The sequence below is a fragment of the Antechinus flavipes genome, chromosome 6 (assembly GCF_016432865.1).
Source record: "Antechinus flavipes isolate AdamAnt ecotype Samford, QLD, Australia chromosome 6, AdamAnt_v2, whole genome shotgun sequence".
NCBI lineage: Eukaryota > Metazoa > Chordata > Mammalia > Dasyuromorphia > Dasyuridae > Antechinus > Antechinus flavipes.
This window is the reverse complement of record NC_067403.1, coordinates 158,929,634-158,950,756: the sequence shown is the minus strand read 5'-3', so window position 1 is coordinate 158,950,756 and position 21,123 is coordinate 158,929,634. Positions and strand designations below refer to the sequence as shown.

Sequence of the window (21,123 nt, the reverse complement as noted above, 5' to 3'; positions counted from 1 at the left end):
AAAACTATATAAATCTGAGCCCTAAGGGACTCTTGAGATAGTTTGAAGCCATCCTAATATGCTAACCTCAGCTAATAGCAATGGGGACTACACATAGAGGCTACTCTTCCTTAGAATCTGTATTCTCCTCCCCTCATAATGAAATTTTGTTAACTGCTATTTCACTGCAGCTTTCTTTTCTTTCAAGTTTTAAAATTTATAAGAAAAAAGGCATTGCCATGTGAGAGGTGAGAGGATCAATATACAATAAATTTCCATTTCAAGAAAACATATAATATCAAAATTTTTTTGAGATTTCCTTTTTAAATTATTATTTTGTGGAATAAAATAGATGGTTGCACATGAAAACTACAAATCTATTATGCAAAACTTGCTATTTCTTTCAAAATACAACAAAATTATGTAAACTTTTCCCTTTTTCTTCCCTCCCTTCCCAAATGGCAACCGTTAAGACACAAATAGGTAATCTTATCACTCTCTTACATATTATTTTCAAATTTGTCCAGTTTTCATTGCTTTCTTGTAGGTTTCCTTTTGTTCTCTGATGTGTACTTTTTAACTTTATTTTCCCTTCTTTCCTCACTCTCCCAAAGGCTACAATTAAGCATGGGTATATACACACAGATATCTATAAACATACACAGATACACTCACATAAACATATATACAAGACTATATTATGCTTATTTCCACTTGTCAACTATTTCTCTGAAGGTAGATAGCATCTTGTTTCATTTCCAAATCTTTCCATGTTTAGGTTTTTGTCATTTTTTTTTTAAGAGAGAAACTAACAGTTTAATCACTTTCAGAGTGAGGAATACAGTTTGCAAACTGCAAGTTTTCTGAGGCAGGAGACTTCCACCTGTTGTAGTAAAAGTAGAAATTTTATACACAAATCATAAATGGGAAGGAAGGGGGAAGATCATTTTTAGGGCTTGAGTGGTTTCCCATGACAAGCTGGGGAGTGTTCTTCAGTCCTCTGAGAAGTCCTTAAGTGATAGTTTCAAATCCTGGGGTTGTTACATGGTGGAGGGCAGTTCCAGAGTTTTGTGACAAAAATAGGTTCTGCAATCTTTGCAATTCATTTCACTTAATGTACACAGGAAAGCACTGTTAGAACTGATCATTTCAAGCGGTATTGTAAGATTGACACCAAAGTGGGAGTGTGCTGAGAAAATGGTCACTGAAAAACCTGGATTATTATTATATACATTAAACATTGTAATTAGGAAAATCCTAATAATTTTCACAAGTGCATACGCTGGTGTTAGCTATGTAAATCCTTTTCTGGGGGTCTGCTAGATACCGAGGGAGAGCTTCTTTCGGGCTGTGTGGGTATATGGGTGCCAACGCCACTCCACATCTGCTGAGGCTTCGTGCTCCAGTGTGCCCAGGCGGATCAGGTACAATTTCATCTCAAATCTCGGCCCTACCTCCGTCAGCTCCACCGTGCTACGATCAGTTTTCCGGTACACATGATGCCGAAAAGAAATGTAGTCATCCTGGTTGGCAAAGGTAATGACCCGATGGCTATCGTCCTTGGGTACCGGGAAGAGGTATCGCAGAATATTGGAGACCCGCTGCCCCAGGCGGGAGGAGAATCCGCTGAAGATCAGGTGGGGAAAGGCCTCCGAGGCAGTGCCAAGGCCAGGGATGTCATGCCGCATCACAACATTGCACAGCGTGAAATACGCAGTAGGCCCAAAGGGCAGGTGGCTCACGATGAGGCCCACGGGTGTTCCCCGGTGCTCGTGCACCAGCAGCAGATCCGTGACTCCGCGGGCTTTACACGCACCGACCAGAGCGCCCATTTCACACCGCCCCCGGTTCATTTTCTGAGCACCAGGAAGTATCAGCTTCAGTTCCTTGGCAAACATCTTGAGCCGAGAGCTAGGGTCCCGAGATGTGGTGATCATAATTCGGGGGTCTTCTACACCTGCCCATCTGTATTCATCATCCTGGTGGTTCAGGACATCCTCACTTCCGACATCATCAAACTCCAATGCCTGCTGGAGCGTCAGAGCTTCCCGACAGAGTTCGGGCGGGATCGGCTGATTGATCTCGAGGGCCCTCTTAAGCCTTAGTTTCTTCTCCTCCAGAAGATGGTGCTTCTGTTCCTGGGCTTTGCGGTACAAATACTCCCGCCGCAGGCGAGCCTCCCGTCGAAACATAGCGGCAGGCGGCGACGCCTCCAACTAGGCCACGCTGGACGCCTGAAAGCCCAGGGCGCTTGGGAAACTGGCGGTTCTCCTCACAAGCTGGGGGCGTGGCCAGGAACGTGTGCTCCTGGATCATTGGCTCATTGGTCTGTGGCCCAATCCCCGCTCTTTTAGCGGATCGTTTGCTGGCGTGAGGCGGCTCAAGGAGGGAACGCCTAAGGAAAGCCAGTGATTGGGTTCTCTTTCACCTCCACGTGGTTCGTTTCCTGCGCCTATTTCCGCTCTGATCGGTGCGGAGGACAGGGTCGCGGGAGAGGGGAGCGCCCGCCGGGGAGGGGAGATAGAGAAGGAGAAAGGGGGAGAGGGAGGGAGGGAGAAAGGGGAAAGGCGGGGAAACCCACCTTCTCCATTTTTTTTTCTAAATCTACCAGGTGATCATTTCCAATATTATAGTAGTGTTTCAACCCAATCACATTCTGTCTGAGAGATTGTGGATGAAAGTTCCTCTCTCGTTTTCTGCATTTCTTATGTCTTTGGCTGCATAAGTTTTATTTGTCCAAGAAAATTTTAATTTAAAATAATCAAAATTATCCATTTTACACTTAAGCAATACTTTTATCTTATAATGTAGTTTAAGATAATACTGAAGAAGATTTAGCTGCTGCCTCAGCCCCAATAATTCAGTTAGTCTCTCTGATGGATCTCATTAGAACAAAAGGGCATTCATTTCCCCCAATGTATACCTTAATCCAATCTTTTGAGACAGTTTGTGACACTGACTTGGCTCCCTAGTATTTTGGGGTTTAGCCTCTGCCTATCATTACCACTGAATCTGCTTCCTTTACATCTTTCCCCTTCCTCCATTCCTGACCTTTTGTACTTCTACATGAACTTTATTGTGATACTTTAACTCAATAAATTATTTATTTAGTAATTGGGACATCATTACATAAGTAGGTTAGGGGAAATTGTTTTATACACACACACACATATATAGTTATATTGGTTTTACCTACCCATGAACAATAAATATTACTTCAATTATTTTAGATCTAACTTTATTTGTATAAAAAGTGTTATATGTTTATATTCATATAGTTCCTACATCTATTTTGGCAGGCATACTCAGGTATTTTTTACTGTCTAGTTATTTTTAAATGGTCTAAAACAATCACAGAATAATTTCACTATTTTCCTCTTATTAAATCTATTTTAGCTTTAACTTTGCTTGAAATCATGATTATTACCCTTGGTTTTTTTAAATAATAATAAATTCTATTCCTTATCTTTATTTTTTTGTTTTTGTATATCTCTTATTTTTATAGCATTTTATGAAAGCAGCATATAGTCATGAATTTTGAAAAATTTCCTTTAGTTTTGTTGTGATTTCACTTTGATCATTTGCTATTTTATTAATTTGATTTTGTCCCCTTCATTTTAATTTTTAAAGAAAAATCATTTAAAAAACTCCTTTTCAAAAATTAGCTTTTTTTGCTTAATTAACATATTTCAAACATTTTTCCAGTTTGTTTTTTCTCTGATTTTTAATATTTTTTCTTTGAGGTTTGTTTTATTTACATTCAGTTCCATTTTTCTATTTTCCATCATATATATATATATATATATATGTGTGTGTGTGTATGTATGTATATATATATATACATACATATATATATATATATATGTATGTATAAATTTCTACCTGAGGATTGTTTTAGTTGGATATTTTTAATGTTTTTCCATAGTTATAATTTTCTTTCATTTAATTGGTTTGTTTCTCTGATTTATGTGACCCACTCATCATCTAGGATTTCATTATTGTCTATTTTTTTCATTCTTTTGGAGGGGATGGGAGGAAGTAGGAATGGGTTGGGGGAGATGGGATGAGGGAGTGGATGGGAGGTGGGAGGGTATGTGAAGTAGGGTGGAAAGGCTTCTTAAACTGATTACTTTTTTTTTTTAACTGAACTGTCATTTGTAAAAGGTATTTACTATTTTTCCCTTTTTATATTTATTTGCATGATCTGGGTACACTAATGTATGGTCAATTTTTATAAAAGTTTCATGTGATTTTGACAAAAATATTCTTTGGCATCCCACTAAAAAAGTACTGCAATTCTAGTTTCTTCAGCAAATTGGCTAATTTATAATTTCTTTTTTGTTTATTTTTATGTTAGGTTTGTCTAAAACTTAGTGGTAATGAAGTTTTTTGTTATTGCATTACTGTGCATTCTTGTAATTGTTTTTAGTTTTCCTTTATGGATTTAAATATCAAGACATTTGGGGTATATAAATTTAATAAGGATGCTCATTGTTTTTGGTAATGCAGTTTTCTAGTTTTCCTCTTTTTATGTTGTGAATTCTTGGTTTTGTTTTGTTTGATAATATGATTGAAACTTCTACAGTTTTAGGATTCATCTGATATATAGTAAATTTTATTCCATCACCTTATTTTGATCCTGTATTATTAGTTTTTTGTTTAATAAAAAACAAATTGTGGGGTTTTGTTTTTTTATTCAATCTGCCATTCTTTTTTTTTCTTAAATTGTTTAATACATTCTCATTGAAATTTACAATTTAGACTTGTATTTTCCATTATTATTCTCAAAAAATTTTTTTAATTAGGAGTTTCTTTTGTTGCTCTTTATAAATGAAGAAGTATAGTTCTAGGAAAATATAGTGGTGATTTTGGGGGGCTTCTGTTCCAGCAATCTGATTCCCAAGTCCTCTGAATTAGTCCCTCCACCTCCCAACCTAGAAATGCTATGGTTCTGATAATTTGTCTGCTTCAATCAGATAGCTTCTAGCCTCAGGATAATTCCACAGATCAAACTCCTGAGATTATAGTGAATAGACCACTCCTCAGTTCATTGCTAACTGTCAGATAGATAATTTGTTGGACAATGATAACCAAATTCCGGAGACCACTCTTCCATCCTACTGTAGAATTAGCATGTCAATGACAGAAAGCTGGATAAATGTGTCTCCTCGCTTCTGTTTCTCCGCTAATTTCTTTTGAAATTCAGCCTGCTTGTAATAGCGTTACCATTACAATAAACTTTGCCCCCTGACTTGAAATGGATTCAAGCCTGGAAATTCTTTTAAGAGCCTCGTGGCAAACTTTTGTGATCCCCTTTTCCAACCTCAACATAAAGACAGTAATTTTCTTTAGTTATTTTTACTTTTACCTACTTTAAAACAGTACTATTTCTATGGGCTCTCTTTCCCTCAGTTCAACTCAATAGATATTTATAACGTCAAGCATTATTTTTTGGTGGGGGAAATTCACAGAAAGGCAAAATCAACCTGTAGTGTTCTTTTTATTGGGTTTCTGGAGGTCTTGGGAGCAGCCTTCATTTCAGCAGATTAATCACCACAAGAATAGCTAGATGTTAAAGTCCAAATTCTTCATTGTCTCCTTGCTTGGGGCCCAGGCTAGCTTTCTTAGAGGCCTTCTGCAGTCTTGGTTTCAGTGGAGAAGTGCAGGAGGCCAGGCCAGCCACGATGCTGATGAAGATGGAATGAATCTCTCTCCTTGGTTCTGAGAGTTTGAGCTCCCTCCGCCAGTCCTCTGTCTTCTCTCACTCTGACTCTAACTGAGTTTGTCTGAACTTATATATTCTCTTTTAATTACATTATCATACGTGTGAATGTTGTACTGAACTAGAGAACTATTAAGCACCATGCTAAACTAGATAACCATTGTCCTTATCAATTCCACTGACTTAAAACCTTGTAAGAATCCTTGTTTCAGAGTTCTAGCCCATAATACCAACCAACCCACCCAATTCAAACCCCAAGTTACTGCATGATAATGGGAATGGGGAAAGAAGGGAGAGACAACATACAAACAATGTTCATTTTCAATGTTATGTTCATTTAACATAAAATATATACAGGGTACTTAGAAATATACAAGCACTAGTCTTAATAGGAATTAGCCAAAGATTCTTACAGAAGAGGTAATTTTAGCATGGATCTGAAAAAAGGGGAACCTACGAGATTGAAATATGAAGGAGAAAATTCTAGGTATGAAGGACAGCCAGTGAAAAAGCATGGAAATGAGTGATGGAGTGTTTCGTATGAGAAAAAAGCTAGGAGGCCAATGCCACAGGAGGCCAATGCCACCGGATCCCAGAAGAGGACATTTTGGGAGTAACGTATAACACCAGAAGAATAGGAAACGGCCAGGTATAAAGAGCTTTAAATGCTCTTCACCTTCAAGTCACCTTCCATTTGTCACCTCTCTTTCTCTAGTTTTGTTTCCCTTATTAATCCCTTTTTTCTTCCTTTTATCTAGTTATCTAATTCTCTTCCTCCTTTTTAAAAAAAACTTAATATTCAGGCAAATTCTTCCCTTTCCCTTTCATCTTTTTTAGTTTGTCTTCCCATTTTCTATGCCTTTTTTTTTTAAAGAAAATATTTCCTTCCTTGTTCTTTTAATTATTCATCTTCCCTTCCTATCTTTTCTTAACATTTTTTAAAATTCATGAAACTCACATTCCATCTTTGATTTCTCCTTACCACATGGAAATAAAGCTTCTAAGATAACTATTTTTAGTCCTTTCTTCTTAAAACTTTCCAAGTTATTGATTTTTAGATCTCCTAACTCCCACCTTTTGTTGAACTTTATTCTTAGAGATATCAGTTCTTATCTTCTTCTTCTTCTTCTTCTTCTTCTTCTTCTTCTTCTTCTTCTTCTTCTTCTTCTTCTTCTTCTCTTCTTCTTCTTTATTGAGGCAATTGGGTTAAGTGACTTGGCCAAGGTCACATAGCTAGGATGTGTTAAGTCTGAGGCCAGAGTTGAATTCAGGTCCTCCTGACTTCAGGGCTGGTGCTCTATCCACTGCGCTACCTAGCTGCCTCCAACATATCAATTCTTAAAGGAGATATAATGGACAGAAATATACTACCTCATGGTAGAAATTTTCTTGTTTTCCTGATTGTGTAGTAAATTAACATTCTCCTCCCCCAACTTTCCCATGCTTATTTTGTCCCATTTAACATGAAATTTCCTTTCTGAGTCTCATCCTTCTAGATGTCAGTTGCTCCAAGGAACTCTGATGCCCTTCTTGAGGAATGATGCTGTCCATGGGGGCACAATTCTCTCAGAGATAGTGCTCTTTTTAAGCACTAAATCTTTGCAGATCATGCCTATTATAGTTTCTCATTTCCCATTATAGAATTTCTTTCTTCACTCATGGGAGCATTCTTTAATGCACAATACTCAATTGAGAGTTTCCTCTTTCTTTCCCTTCCCTTTGTCACATTCTGTAGGTTCTCTTGCTTTTGCTCTCCTGTAGATTCTCCTGAGAAATAACAAGATAATTTTCCTTTTATTGTTTACCACTGACATTATTAGGGTACATCACACATTTCCCTCAATCTTCTTTTTCCTTTCTCTCCTTTTATATGGCCACCCATTCTGCAGTTTTGTCCTATGAAAACTGATTCATCCTTACACATTAGTCCGTGGTGTTTCAGGCCTGTTCCTCAACAGGAAAAGATGGGAGATCAAAAAGAAGAGGGAGAAATAAGAGTGGCCTGGAAAAAAGATAAACTAACTCTTTTTTACCTTGTGACATCTACGGATAACACACAAAAATATAGAATTTTAATGGTAAAATGGTTCAGTTCACTGTGAATCCTGGATCTCTTTTTATTTCCTAATTTCTCTAGTCATCCCCCATCTTATATTTATAAAGCTTGTTTTTCTTTTTCAAGTGGACTGTGCTGTGCTTTGTTTTATAGAATTTCATTCCATTGATTTATGAACCTCTTCATGCTTCTGTCTGTGCCAAAATTTCATTTCCAGACTATATTTGATTCCAAGCTTAAATCTATGATGTTAAACTAATTTATATGATATGTGTTATATTCTAACTTTGTTAAGGAAAAATATGGCCTTAGAATTGTTTTTTTTTTTTTAACATGAGAACATTCAGTATGTCATTTAAAAAATGTAATCTAGTACTTGTAAGAAAAATCATAACTGTAAGTTAAAATAACATTGCACTTACTCAAAGACCTAGAAATTTTCCAAAGAATTGCTTCTTCATATGTTGTTTATTTACTCATTTGACATGAAGGCTTCCATATATGGAGGGTTTTATGATTGTGTACACACACACACACACACACACACACACACACACACACACTGGAGAGAGAGGGGAAATCGTATGTAATTTGGTCAAAATTCAGTCAAACTTAGGTTTTTTTGGTAGCCATAGACAACTTATGACTAATTTAACACATATTTGAGTGAATTCATATATTTTTGGTTTGGGGGCATTACAATCATGTACCATAAGTTGTTCAGCCAGTCTACAGTTGATGAGCACTCCCTTGATTTCCAGTTCTTTGCCACCACAAAAAGAGCTGCTACAAATATTTTTGTACATATAATCCTTTTCATTTTTCTTTGTTTTCGTTTGTTTTGTTTCATTTTTAAACAGACTATATAGTGATATTGCTGGATCAAAGGGTACACACAGTTTCATAGTCCTCTGGGGACAGTTTTATATATTTTTTTACAGAATGATCAGACCAATTCGCAACTTCACGAGCAGTTTATTATTATGTCTATTTTTCCTTCATTCCTCTAGCATATGTCATTTTTCAGAGGTGTGAAGTAGTATCTCAGCACTGTTTTAATTTGCATTTCTCTAATCAATAGGGAAGGACAGCTAGTTAGTTGGTATAGTGAACAATGATTGTCCTGAAGTCAGGAAGACATCTCCTGAGATGAAATATAACCTTAGACACTTACTAGCTATATGAGCCAGACTGAGCTTATCTCAGTTCCCCATATGTAAAAAGAGCTTGAGAAAGAAATGGCAAATCCTGTTAGTACCTTTGCCAAGACTATTCCAAATAGGGTCAAACAGAGTCAGAATAGACTGAAACAAGTGAAAAACAACTATTACTAATGATTCAAAGCATTTTTTCATATGACTACAGACAGCTCTGATTTCTTTTTCTGAAAACTACTTATTTATATTACCTTTGACCATTTATCAGTTGAGTTTTTTTTTTTTAATAAATTTGACTCAGTTCTACACTTAGTAGACATTTGAAAAATGAGGGCTTTATCATAGAAACTTTCTATTTTTTAAAAAAAAATTACTTGTCTATGATGCCTTTTAGCATAATGTAGGTTCCATGATTATCTCTTTTAATTAGGTTTATTTTAGCTCTTGCTTTGCCTGAGATCATGATTGCTTTCCCTCCCTTTTCCATTTCAGCTAAAATATATTAGATGATGCTCCAGCCTTTTATTTTAATTCTGTGTGTGTCTTTCTGTTTCAAGTGTGTCTCCTATATACAACATATCATTTGATTCTAATGCTCAGTATTATTTCAATAACTCTAGATTTCTGTATTTTGGTAAGTCAAGTAAGTAGAGGGTCTTTTTCTTGGCAGTAAAATATTTGGGAGCTGTAAATGAAAAGCACAAATCATATTTCCCCTTTCTCTAACACTGCTACCACTCTCTTGCAGACTAGTTATTTCATTCTTGGGCTATTGCAATAGACTTATTTGATTTCCCTCCCTTTCCCTACTCAACCCCATCATCTATTAAATGGATCTTCCAAAAGCACAAGTCTGATGATATGACAATACCAATACCAACACCAAGCTATTTAAAACCTAGATAATCACCTTTCCTTTCCATTTTCTTATATGTTATTCCATCCCAAATTGTATGTGATCCATATAGACTAGTCTCTGTGCTATTTCTTACAGAAGACACTATGTCTCCTGATTCCATAAATTTTCTCTGACCCCAAGCCTGGAATTCTCTCTCTTCTCACCTCCATCTTGTGACTTCTTTGGCTTTCAGATTCCAGCTAAACTCTCATCTTCTGAAGGAAGCCTCCTTAATATTAATGACTTCATTCTAAAATTATCTTTAATTCCTGTCTAGCTCTTATTTATATGTACTTAAGTATTTGGTATCTCCATACTTACTGAGAACAGTTTTTTTTCCTTCATTTTTTGGACTTTGTTTTTAACATTTAACACAGATCTTGACACATAGTAATGAGTGCTTGTTGGTATAACTTGATCACTTCTTTTTCCTTTAAAAACTAGAAACTATTAAGTACCTACTATGTGCTAGGTAGTATGCTATGCCTTAGAGATTTAAAAAGAAACAAAAGACAGTCCTAGGCCTCAAGAAGATTATATTCTAATGGGGCAAACAACATGCAAACAAATGTATACAAAGAAAATTATAAATAGGATAAATAGGAAATAAATAACAGAAGAAAGGCAATAGAATTAAATTTAAATTGGGGAAGACTTCCTATACAAAGTGGGATTTTAGTTGGGATTTAAAGAAAGCCAGGGAGGCCAATGGTCAGAACATATGAATAAATTATTTCTTTATATAAAATACAATTATCTATATAAAAACAAGACTAAACATTGTATATAATACAATAAAGTTAGAAGTCTCTCAAAAAAGATCAAGATTATTACCACTTCTAATTAACATAGTCCTCAAAGTATAAAGTATAGCAAAAACACAAGAAAGAGAAATCATGGAAATAAGCACAAAGAAGAAATAAAATTAATGCCTTTTTGGGGCAGCTATTGTAATTTACTTAGAAAGCCCTAAAGATTCAATCAAAATTAATTAAAATGATAAATTCAGTAGGTACAAAAATTTAAAATAAATGATAAGACATCATCATTCCTTATATTAATCAAACCAAACCAAATAGGAAGAGCTAAAAAGAAAAAATTCCATCCCAAATAACTATAAAAGCTATAAGTTCTTTGTAAATGTACCTACCATATCATACTCAGAAATTATATGAATTCAACAAGATGCCTTTTATTATAATACAGATATAAACAATTTGAGAAATATTAATTGTTTGTGAGTCTATCAAAAAAATAATAAAAATGAAAAAATATCTAAAATAATTTATTTATTCAACAACTAAAAGGTTACTTTATAGAACTAGAAAAATTATAACAAAATGAATCTGAAGAACAATAGAAAGAACATGTCAATAATTTAAAAAGTAATAAAGAAAAGGGTTAAAAAGAAAACATCAGTTTTAGATGTATAACATTCAGAAAAAACATACATAGTAGCATGTCTTGGTAAATTCAATGACTCCAGTTACTGTGCAAAGGACTCACTATTTGACAAAAACTATTGGAAAGTTGGAAAGCAGTGTGACAGAAATTAAGTATAGACCATCAGCTCACACTGTGCCAAGCTAAACTCCAAATGTATACTTAATTTAGACTTAAAAGGTGACATCATAAGCAAAGTAGAGGAACAAGGAGGAAATTATCTTTCAGATCCATGGAGAGAGGGAAGAGTTCATAACTAAATGGGAAATAGAGAGAATCATAAAAGATTAAATGGACAGTTTTGATTATGTAACATTAAAAAGGCTTTACATTAGTAAGTCCAATGCAGTAGAACTTAGAAAGGAGAGAATTGTAAGAAAAATATTTAATGTAAATTGCTTTCCTAAATGTCTTGTAAGCAAGACATATTAAAACCTAATGCAAATTTATAAATTAAAACCATTCTCTAGTTGATAAAGGGTCAAGGGAGACCAATAGGCATTTTACAGAAAAAAAATCCACGCTATCAAATAATAATACGAAAAGACTAATATGGAAATGGTTTTGTATGACTAGTAAATGTATAATCTATATCAAATTATTTGCCTTCTCAAAAACAGGAGAGGAGAGAGAGGAGATAGACAATTTTGAACTCAAAAAAATTTAATAGTATTTTCCAATTACATGTAAAAACAGTTTTTACCATCCATTTAAAAAATTTCCCTTTTCATTTTTTTATAACGTCAATACATATGGAATAAAATGAGCACTTCTGTAACATAGTATAATAAAAAGGTGATTATACATGAAACTGCAAATCTCCTAAGTACTATTTTCTATTCCTTTTAAATATACAACAAAATTATCATGTTTCTTTCTTCTTCTTTTTTTCTACCCTCCTTGTCCAATTTAGAGATGGCTATCATTAGACACAAATAGGTATACATTTACACACATATGTAAATTTTCTATGCATACTTCTATTTTTTTATTTGTACAAAACCTTTTAGATTCAATGTTACCAAAATTATTCACTTTGTACCTAACTTTGCTTTTTATGTCTTGTTTATTTATAAACCATCTGCTTATCCACAAGTCTGATAAATAATTTTCTATGTTCTTATAATTTTTTCTTTTTATATTCATGTATCTATTTTGATTTATTTTAATTTAATTTTATGTATTTAATATTTTCCCCAATTACATTCAAAACCAAATCTTCTTTTTACATTTGTTTATAAAATTTTGAGTTCTAGGTTTTTTCCCTTATCCCCACCCACAATTAAGAAACTACTTATGAAGTTATGCAAAACATTTCCATACAAATCAAGTTATGAGGAAAAAACCATAGATTTTCCACCCTAATGAAATAAAAACCTTCAAGAAAAATTAAGTTTAAAAAAGAGAGAGAGATAGAGTGCTTCAATTTCTATTCAGCTACAATCAGCTCCTTCTCTGGGTATGGATAGGATTTTTCATCTTAAGTCCTTCAAAGTAGTTGTGGATGATTGTATTACTAATAATTGCAAAGTCATTCATAACTGTTCATCCTAGAACATTGCTATTATTTTGTATACACACTTTGCTTGAGTTCATGGAGGACTTTCCAGTTATTTTTTTTTTCTGAGAGCATCCTGCTCACCATTTCCTACAGAACAATAATATTCCATCATAAACCACACCAATTGATGGGCATCTCCTCAATTTCCAGTTTTTTTTTTTGCCCTGAGAAGAGAGTAGCTATGAATATTTTTGTACATATAGGTCATCTTCCTTTTCCCCCCCCAAATCTATTTTGGTGTTTATGCCAAGTTGTGATGTTGTTAGGTCAAAGGATATGCATGAATTTATATTCTCTGGGCACAGATGATATCTTTTGATTATTTATCAATTGGAGCATGGCTCATTTTTTAAAAAAATAAATTTGACTCAGTTCCCTCTATGTTTAAGAAATGAGACCTTATCAGAGAAACTTGCTTCAAAATTTGTTTTGTAATTACTATTGCTAGCTGTATTTCCCCCTATTTATTCTCTCTCTCCTTTTACCCTGTCCCTCCTCAAAAGTATTTTGGTACTGGCCACTCCCTCTCCCAATATGTCCTCTCCCTCCATTCTTATATTTCATTCCCCTCCTATTTTCCTGCAGTATTAAATATATTTCTATTCCCCTATTGAATATGTATGTTATTTCCCATTTGAGCCAATTCTGATGAATGTAAGGTTCACATTCTCATCCTCTTCTTCCCCTCTTCCCCTTGACTGTAAAAACTTTTTCTTGCCCCTTTTTTATGACAGATAATTTGTACCACTTCACTTCTCCCTTTCCCTTTCTCCTAATGCATTTCTCTATTACCCTTTAATTTCATCATTAAAAAAAAAGATATTATCTCTGTACCCTCTGTGTATATGCACTCCTTCTAACTGCCATAATAATGAGAAAATTCTAATGAGTTACAAGTATTAAGTCCCTTAAAATTATCTCTCCTGGATCTATTTTCCAGGTCAGTTGTTTTTCCAATGAGATACTTCACATTTCACCTCCTCCCCCCAATTTTTTCATTTTTTTGTTTTATTGTATCTTGATTTTTCATAAAGGCATTAGTTTCCATTTGCTTAATTCTATTTTTTAAGGAATCATTTCCTTCCATGAGCTTTTGTATCTTATTTCTTAATTGGCCAATTTTGCTTTTTAAGGCATTTTTCTCCTTGTTAACTTTTTGTATTTCCTTTTGTAGCATTCTCAATTCTTTCCCTAATTTTTCCTCTCTCTTTCATTCATTTATTAAAATCTTTTTTGAGCTCTTCTGTGGCCTGAGTCCAATTCTTATTTTTCTGGAAGCCTTTGGGATGTAGAAACTTTGACTTTTTTTATCTTCTGAGTGTATGTTTTGAATTTCTCGTAATAATAACTTTAAATGGGGAGAGATTTTTTGTCTGCTCATTTTCCTAGACTATTACTCAGCTTTTAACTTTTTGTTAAAGTAGGACTCTATTTCCAGGATGGAAGGTGCATTGTCCCAAATTTCAGAGATTTTATGCAGAAATTTGACCCACAAGCACTCTTTTCTGTCCCAGAGCTTTAGGAATGTCCCCACCCCACTGTAGCTATAAGATCTAGTGTGCTAAATCAACAAATTCTGCTTTGCTGATGCTGTGGCTTGAGACCTGGATGTCCTATATGGGACTGCCCACTGATTCCCACCCTGTTGCCACAGACTTCTATAGTAACTTCCCTGGTATTCCAGGGCTGACGTCCAGAAGCCTTCAGCACTATTTCTGATTCAGAGCTCCCACCTCACTGATGCTGGGGTTTGGGCTGGGGCTGGAGCCAGACCAGTGGTGAAGACCTGTTCTGGGATTGTGTGCAGGGCTCCCACCTTGATTCCTCAGACCTTTTCTGCTGACCTTTCAAATTCACTTTGGTGTCTCTGAGCTGAGAAGTTTGGAAGCCACTACTACTGCTGCTGATTCAGAGGTCTTCTGGAGTCTGAGTCTAGGTCTGGGTCGGGGCTATGCTGGCCCAGCATGCACCAGAACTGCACATTGGACTTCCCCCTGGTGTCACAGAACTTGGAAATGAATTTCTAGGTTGCCTTCAGCTGAAAAATGTTGTACTCCATCTTTTTGGGTGTTAAGATGCTCTAAAATTTGTTTAGAGTCATCATAATAAGGAATTTGGAGCAGTTTGAGGGAGAGATTGGGCAAGTTTCTGCCTTTACTCTGCCATTTTGGCTCTGCCTCTACTTTGATCTGTCTTAATAAATGATGTAAATTACAATATTGGTCTATGTTCATTTTCTGACATAGTGCCTTTCAATTTTTCCAACAATTTTTTTGACCAAATAATGAATTCTTATTCCAAAATCTTGTCTTTATACCTATCAAATATGTTTATTATGCTTATTTATCATTGTAAAATGTATGTCTACTATTCCATTGATTTATTTTTCATTTAAAAAAAGGGTTCTAAATTTTCTCCCTGTTTTCTTTTCTCTTCCCTAAAAATAGTAGGAATTTAAATAGCATTATTTATGTGCAATCATATAAAACAAAATTTTCATATTAGTCATGTTTTGAAAGAAGGAAAAAAGGAGAAGAAAAAAAGTGAAAATAGTCTTTGATCTGCATTAAGACTCCATCAGTTCTTTCTCTCCATGTGGATAGCATTTTCCTTCATGAATCTTTTGGATTTCTCTTGGATCACTGTAATACTAAGAGGAGCTAAGTTATTCTAGTGGCACTCAAAATTTACAAAAAAAATGTTAAAAAGTTTTACATGTAATTGGGAAATAAAATCTTTGAAATAGCAATAATATGAAAAATTAGAAAAATATAAATTAAATAAACTCTAAGGTTCCATCTTATACCTACCTGGACAAGATGACAAAAGATGAAAATGACAAATGTTGGAGGATGTATAGGAAAACAGACACCATAGTGCCCTGCTGGTGGAGATGTGAATTAGTCCAGCTATTCTGGAGAGAAATTTGTAAATATGCACAGAAAGTTACCAAATTCTGCATACCCTTAGACCCACTATTAGGCCTGTACTTCCCACCCCGCCACCAAATAAAAAAAAAGAAAAGTTTCCATATATACAGTTGTTTCTTTGTTTTGCAGCTCTGGTTCTCAATATGAAATTAACTGGGTATGAGGTATAAGATTGTGATGAAATACTATTGTGCTACAAGAAATGAGCAGAAAATGATGGTTTCAGAAAAACTTGGTAATATTTATATGAACTGATACAAAGTGAAGTGAGCAGAGCCAAGAGATTATTTTATACAGTATATGTATAACTGTGAATGATTTAGCTACTACCAGCAATACAATGATATAATACAATTCTGATGGACTTATGATAAAACTGCTATTCAACTCCAAAGAAAGAATTGATGAAACCTGAATGCAGATTAAAGTTTATATATTTTTAAAAAACAACTTTATTTGTTTTATTTTTGTCTTATTTTTATTTTTTGGTCTATATTATCTTTTACAACCTGGTTAATATAGAAATATGTTTTGTACAATGTTACATGTTTAATTTATATCAAAGTGCCTTCTTTCTCAAGAAGAGACAAAGCTAGGAAGGCAGGGAATTTAGAACTCAAAAATTATAAAAAGCAAATGTTATAAATTATTTTTTACAAATAGTTGACTATAAAATAAAAAAATTCTAAAAAAGAAATTAACAGTATATCCACCTATTGGAGAATAGCAAAACAAATTATGGCATATAAATGTAATATTATTATGTCACAAGAAATGACAAAACAGGGGCAGCTAGGTGGTACAGTGGATAGAGGACCAGCCCTGAAGTCAGGAGGACCTGAAAGATAAAATAAAAATAAAGTAAAATAAAAAGTCAAATAACAATAAAGAAATATGTGACTCATTTAAGTGTTCTTAAGAAAAATTTTAATTGCATTTTAAACTCTTTACATCAATCTAATCCTTTCAAGATAAAAGAAAACACATCTGCTCTTCAACTTTCATGATTACTTTATAATAATTTGGTTTATCATTGGTTTATACCTTTATAATTCACAAGAAAATTTCTCTTTCTTTATCTTCATTAAAGATTTTATCCATTTTCTTGGCTCAATACAATGCTTCTCTTTGTCACTGCTGCTAAATAGTACCTCTATTTTATAAATACAAGACCCAATGTGACTAAACTTTTAACAATTTTAAATTACATTTTGCTCTTCTTCAGATATTGGATGCTTTGAAAAAAGGAAATAAGAATGGAATTAGAGTACTTTGATATTACAAGACCTTTATAGAGTGAGCATATAGATTTAGAGTAGTCATCATAATTGGCAGGAATTACTCTGTACATACTATTGAAACATCCTAATTTTCTTACTATAGTGAATGTCATTATGGTCACATTTATAGCATGAGCTATGGAGGAGAGTGAAAAAATTTAAATCTTTATGGCATTTTTATGCTCCACTTTCCTTTTTGTTAATCATATTTTGATTAAGAGATGGAATTAGTACCTGGTAGGACAAAAGCATTTCCTGATTTAGATCCTCAATCTGTCTCTTTTTTGTTATCCCCACAACTGTTAGTGCCTTCTTTTAAAAAATTACTTTGTATTTAATTTGAAAATATTTTTTATGTTATTATATATATATGTATCACTTCACTTCCTTCAGAAAATGTAAACAAAATGATACAAGGAACTGTTTGCTTAATCTTTATATCCCAACACTTTGTTTAATATGTAGTAAGTACTTATTAAATACTTGGTGAATATCTCAAGAGATAATTGGTTACTCCAACTTAAATGTCATTAGTCAGAAGTTGGATGACTTCTTGTTTACTATGTTATATGGGGATGCCTTTAGTTTATGATTTAGCATAAAGAGTTGCTGAGATCAGCTCCAATTCTCCAATTCTGTGTTCTTATTGATTCTTTTTGAATTTATGGTAACAACACAATGAAAGGTTTCCAAAGTATATATTTTTATTTTTAGAAAGACATGACTTGGGACTTCTGGATCATGTGCCCAAAAGTATAAGCTAGATGTTTCTTTCATACCCAGTTACTCTCAGAAAAATGAAAACAAAAACAACCCAAAAGATGAATTACTTATCAGAGGAAGAGGAAATATAGTAATTTGACAGGATAAGAAAGCAAGAAGACCAATAGGATGCTGATATTAGCATTAGGAAGTAGGGCTATATGTGTGGTTGCCTTAGGCCTGAAGGAAAGGGAGTTTGAGTAAAACTGGAGTGAGACCTGTTTGTCTAGAAGCTACTTGGGACAGAGACTGAAATCAGTGAAAAGCAAATTCCTCACAGTGGGAGAAGGAGAAGACAGAGTTGCAGCCAGACTTGAGGATAAATTATCCACCTATAGTTTAGGCATTTGGATGACACAGAACCCTGGACTTGGACTTAGAAAGAACTAAGTCCAAACTCTGCTTCAAATGAGTACTAGTTGTATGATGCTGACAAGTCATTTAACCTCTTTCAGGGTCGGTTTTCTTATCTACAAAATAGGGATAATTGTAGCACCTAGTTTACTGGATTGTTAAAAGCTGAAATGGATAATTCAACAGAGATCGTGCTAAAATTAGAGAGAAGAGTACTAAGATATCTAAAAGATGACAAACCTCCTCAAATAAATATTGTGAGACAAATGAAATTGAACGAACACCTGAAGAAACATTGTAGATTCCCAAGAAAGCAAGAAGTCTCAAATTAATTCAAAATAAAAATTAGAATTTTGAGAAATAAGGTATGGATAACACATAGCAGAATTTGTGGGCTACATGATAGAAATAATTAGAAGAATAGAAAAACTTGGATATATAGTGGTGAATCACTCCCAAAAGAGAACAACAGATTCACAATATAGACATATTAAAGTGAAAAACAATCTAGAAAAAAAGAAAAGAAATAAAATAAAATTGGAAAACTATATGATCTCTATGTAAGTAAATAAAATGATCTTGGAGTTCGGATTAGTAAAGGCAACTAAAAGATAATTCTCTTAAAAGAACATAACACTTCAGAAAACCTGTACACCACAATGCAGGAAATAATGAAAGAAAACTCAGAGCTTCTGAATACAACAAAATTCATGTATTGTTTCCAAGAAAACAACAACAAAAAGAACAAAAAAGAAACAAACAAACTCAAAGATGGAATTTAACAACTTAACTCTAATAAGAAAGCAAAGAATTCCATAAATGTTTGGGAGGAAGAATTTAAAATATAAAGGTAAAGAATTGAGAATATCACAAAACTACCCAGCACCTGCAAGATGATACAGAAGGGAATGTTCTGATGTATTCCAAAAAGCAAAGGCAACCCACAATATCATACCCTGCAAACCTTAGCCTAATTAAACAAGAATGATATTCTTAAAAAATAGAAGAGAGACATCTGAAATATCTGTCTGTCTATATTTTTAAGCTGAATGAATCAAATTACTAAGGAAAGAATCAGTAAAGAAGCCACTCTATCTATAGAGAATGTGAAGAGAAAAAAAATCAGAAAGAAAAAGATACTTATTGGGTTTAACAACACAACAACTGAGGAACAATTAGGAGATTTCTTTTTTAATGGTATATAAAGGAATAAAGGTATATCCAAATTTAACATCCTCACTTCATGCTTGTCCCCATTTTATAGGTAAATCAGTATAGTGTGTGGGATTAAATAGTAGAATGAGAAGTTTCATAAAAGGGGGAAAAATGGTAAATGTGGGGAAAGAGTGATGTTCCCTTAATCAAATCATGTGTGAACAATTAAGGTAAGATAACTTCTATAGACTCTCAATAAGAGCAGGGATTATGGGAGAATAGGAGAGGTGGCAAAAGAAAGGAGTCAAACAGCAGGAAAAATAAGGGGAGATTTCAGTCAACTAAGATTGGGAGGGAGGAAGAGTGAGGCTCCTCCTGAAGAACACTCCCAGAGGTCAAGGGGTATTCTCTAATGGAAGATATAGACCTAAGAATGAATTTAATCTCTACGGACTTGGTATACAAGAAGATCACCTCCTCTGAGACAATATTATGATTTGCATGGACAAATATTGTGCCTCAAGAGAAGGGAAATAGGAGGTCCAGAGGACAATTGTTCTCCACTCCCCCTAAGAATAAGAGGATGTGGTCTCAGAGAAGAGATTGCAAGATGAAAGAGAGAGAAAGATTGAAAGACGAGGATAGGGAAGGAAAGTCCATGAAAAGATTGCAGACAAGGGGAAATTTCTACCATGGGGCAATAACTTTATTCTCATATCTGTCCTCATGAATTGATATTTTTAATATATACATAGAATTTATATAGAAGAGGACAGATTTGAATATAGAATACAGAGTATACAGAGGGAATTATTAAGCATATTGACTATGAAGCAAAGATTAAAAGTTCAGAATATGCAGAAAAGGAAGGAAATTCCCGAAGAGAGCAAAGCAAAGAAATTCATGCTAAAAAAGGGCACAAAGAAAAAAAAGTTACAAGAAAGATTCAGAGGAAAGGGGATGGAGATAGGATGGGTGGAAATAACCACTATTAAAGAAGAAAGGAAAAAGAAAGGGAAAAAAGGAAGCTAAATTTATATAACTTTTCAACAGAAGAAAAAAGTCATTTAGTAAAATTCCAATCAGTTTAAGAGTGGACAAGTAGGAGAGGGAAACGTATGGGCAGTGGAAGAAAACCTAAGGGAATAAGATTGCTTTAAAGATGATTAAGCAAAGCTAATGATAGAGACAAAATATCAACTTAAAATAAAAAGAGGGAGAGCCAAAAAAATCTCTTAATTTAGGGAAAAAACTAGTATTAGAGGCAAATGAAAAAAGGTAAATCTAACTTTCATAACTTTAAATATGAGTTAATTAAAACAATTCTATAAAACTAAAAGAAACTGGATAGGAAAACAAATTTCATAATCTTATTAAAAAACAAAACAAAACAAAAAAACCTGTTCAGATAATAAACAATATGAAAGGGTTGAAAAAATTTACTTTGCATGAGATGAAACAAAAAAAAATCTCAAGAGTTATTATCATGCTATCAGAGAAAATAAAAATTCACAATATAAAAGATAAATAGGAAAATTACATTATACTTAAAGGAAATATTTACAACAAATCAACATTAATATTATATTTATATCTTTAAATAGCACAGTTTCTACATTTACAAAGGAATTATTAATTTAATTTTTAAAAGACTTTAGTAATAATAATAGTAAGAGACTTCATTATTATCTCAGTGTTGAAGAAATCTAATAGAAAAAATGTACAAAAGACAAAGTGTGAAATTGAACAAATTTTAGAAAGATATTAGTTAGAAATTAGAGTTTAAAAAATATTGACACCTTCAGAATCCATCCATGAAAGAATTT

At 33.7% G+C, this 21,123-nt stretch overlaps 1 protein-coding gene across 1 annotated transcript; it reads right to left on the bottom strand.

The window, feature by feature from the left end:
• Positions 1–433: 433 nt before the first annotated feature.
• Positions 434–2,194, bottom strand: LOC127540904 (U3 small nucleolar ribonucleoprotein protein IMP4-like). The gene has a single exon (XM_051965851.1). It carries the CDS (start codon positions 2,169–2,171, stop codon positions 1,299–1,301), a length of 873 nt encoding a protein of 290 aa, XP_051821811.1. The 5' UTR covers positions 2,172–2,194; the 3' UTR covers positions 434–1,298.
• Positions 2,195–21,123: the final 18,929 nt, after the last annotated feature.

What these genes read in the sequence shown, in the direction of transcription:
- LOC127540904 (XM_051965851.1), bottom strand. Translation starts at nt 2,171, where the DNA reads ATGTTTCGACGGGAGGCTCGCCTGCGGCGGGAGTATTTGTACCGCAAA.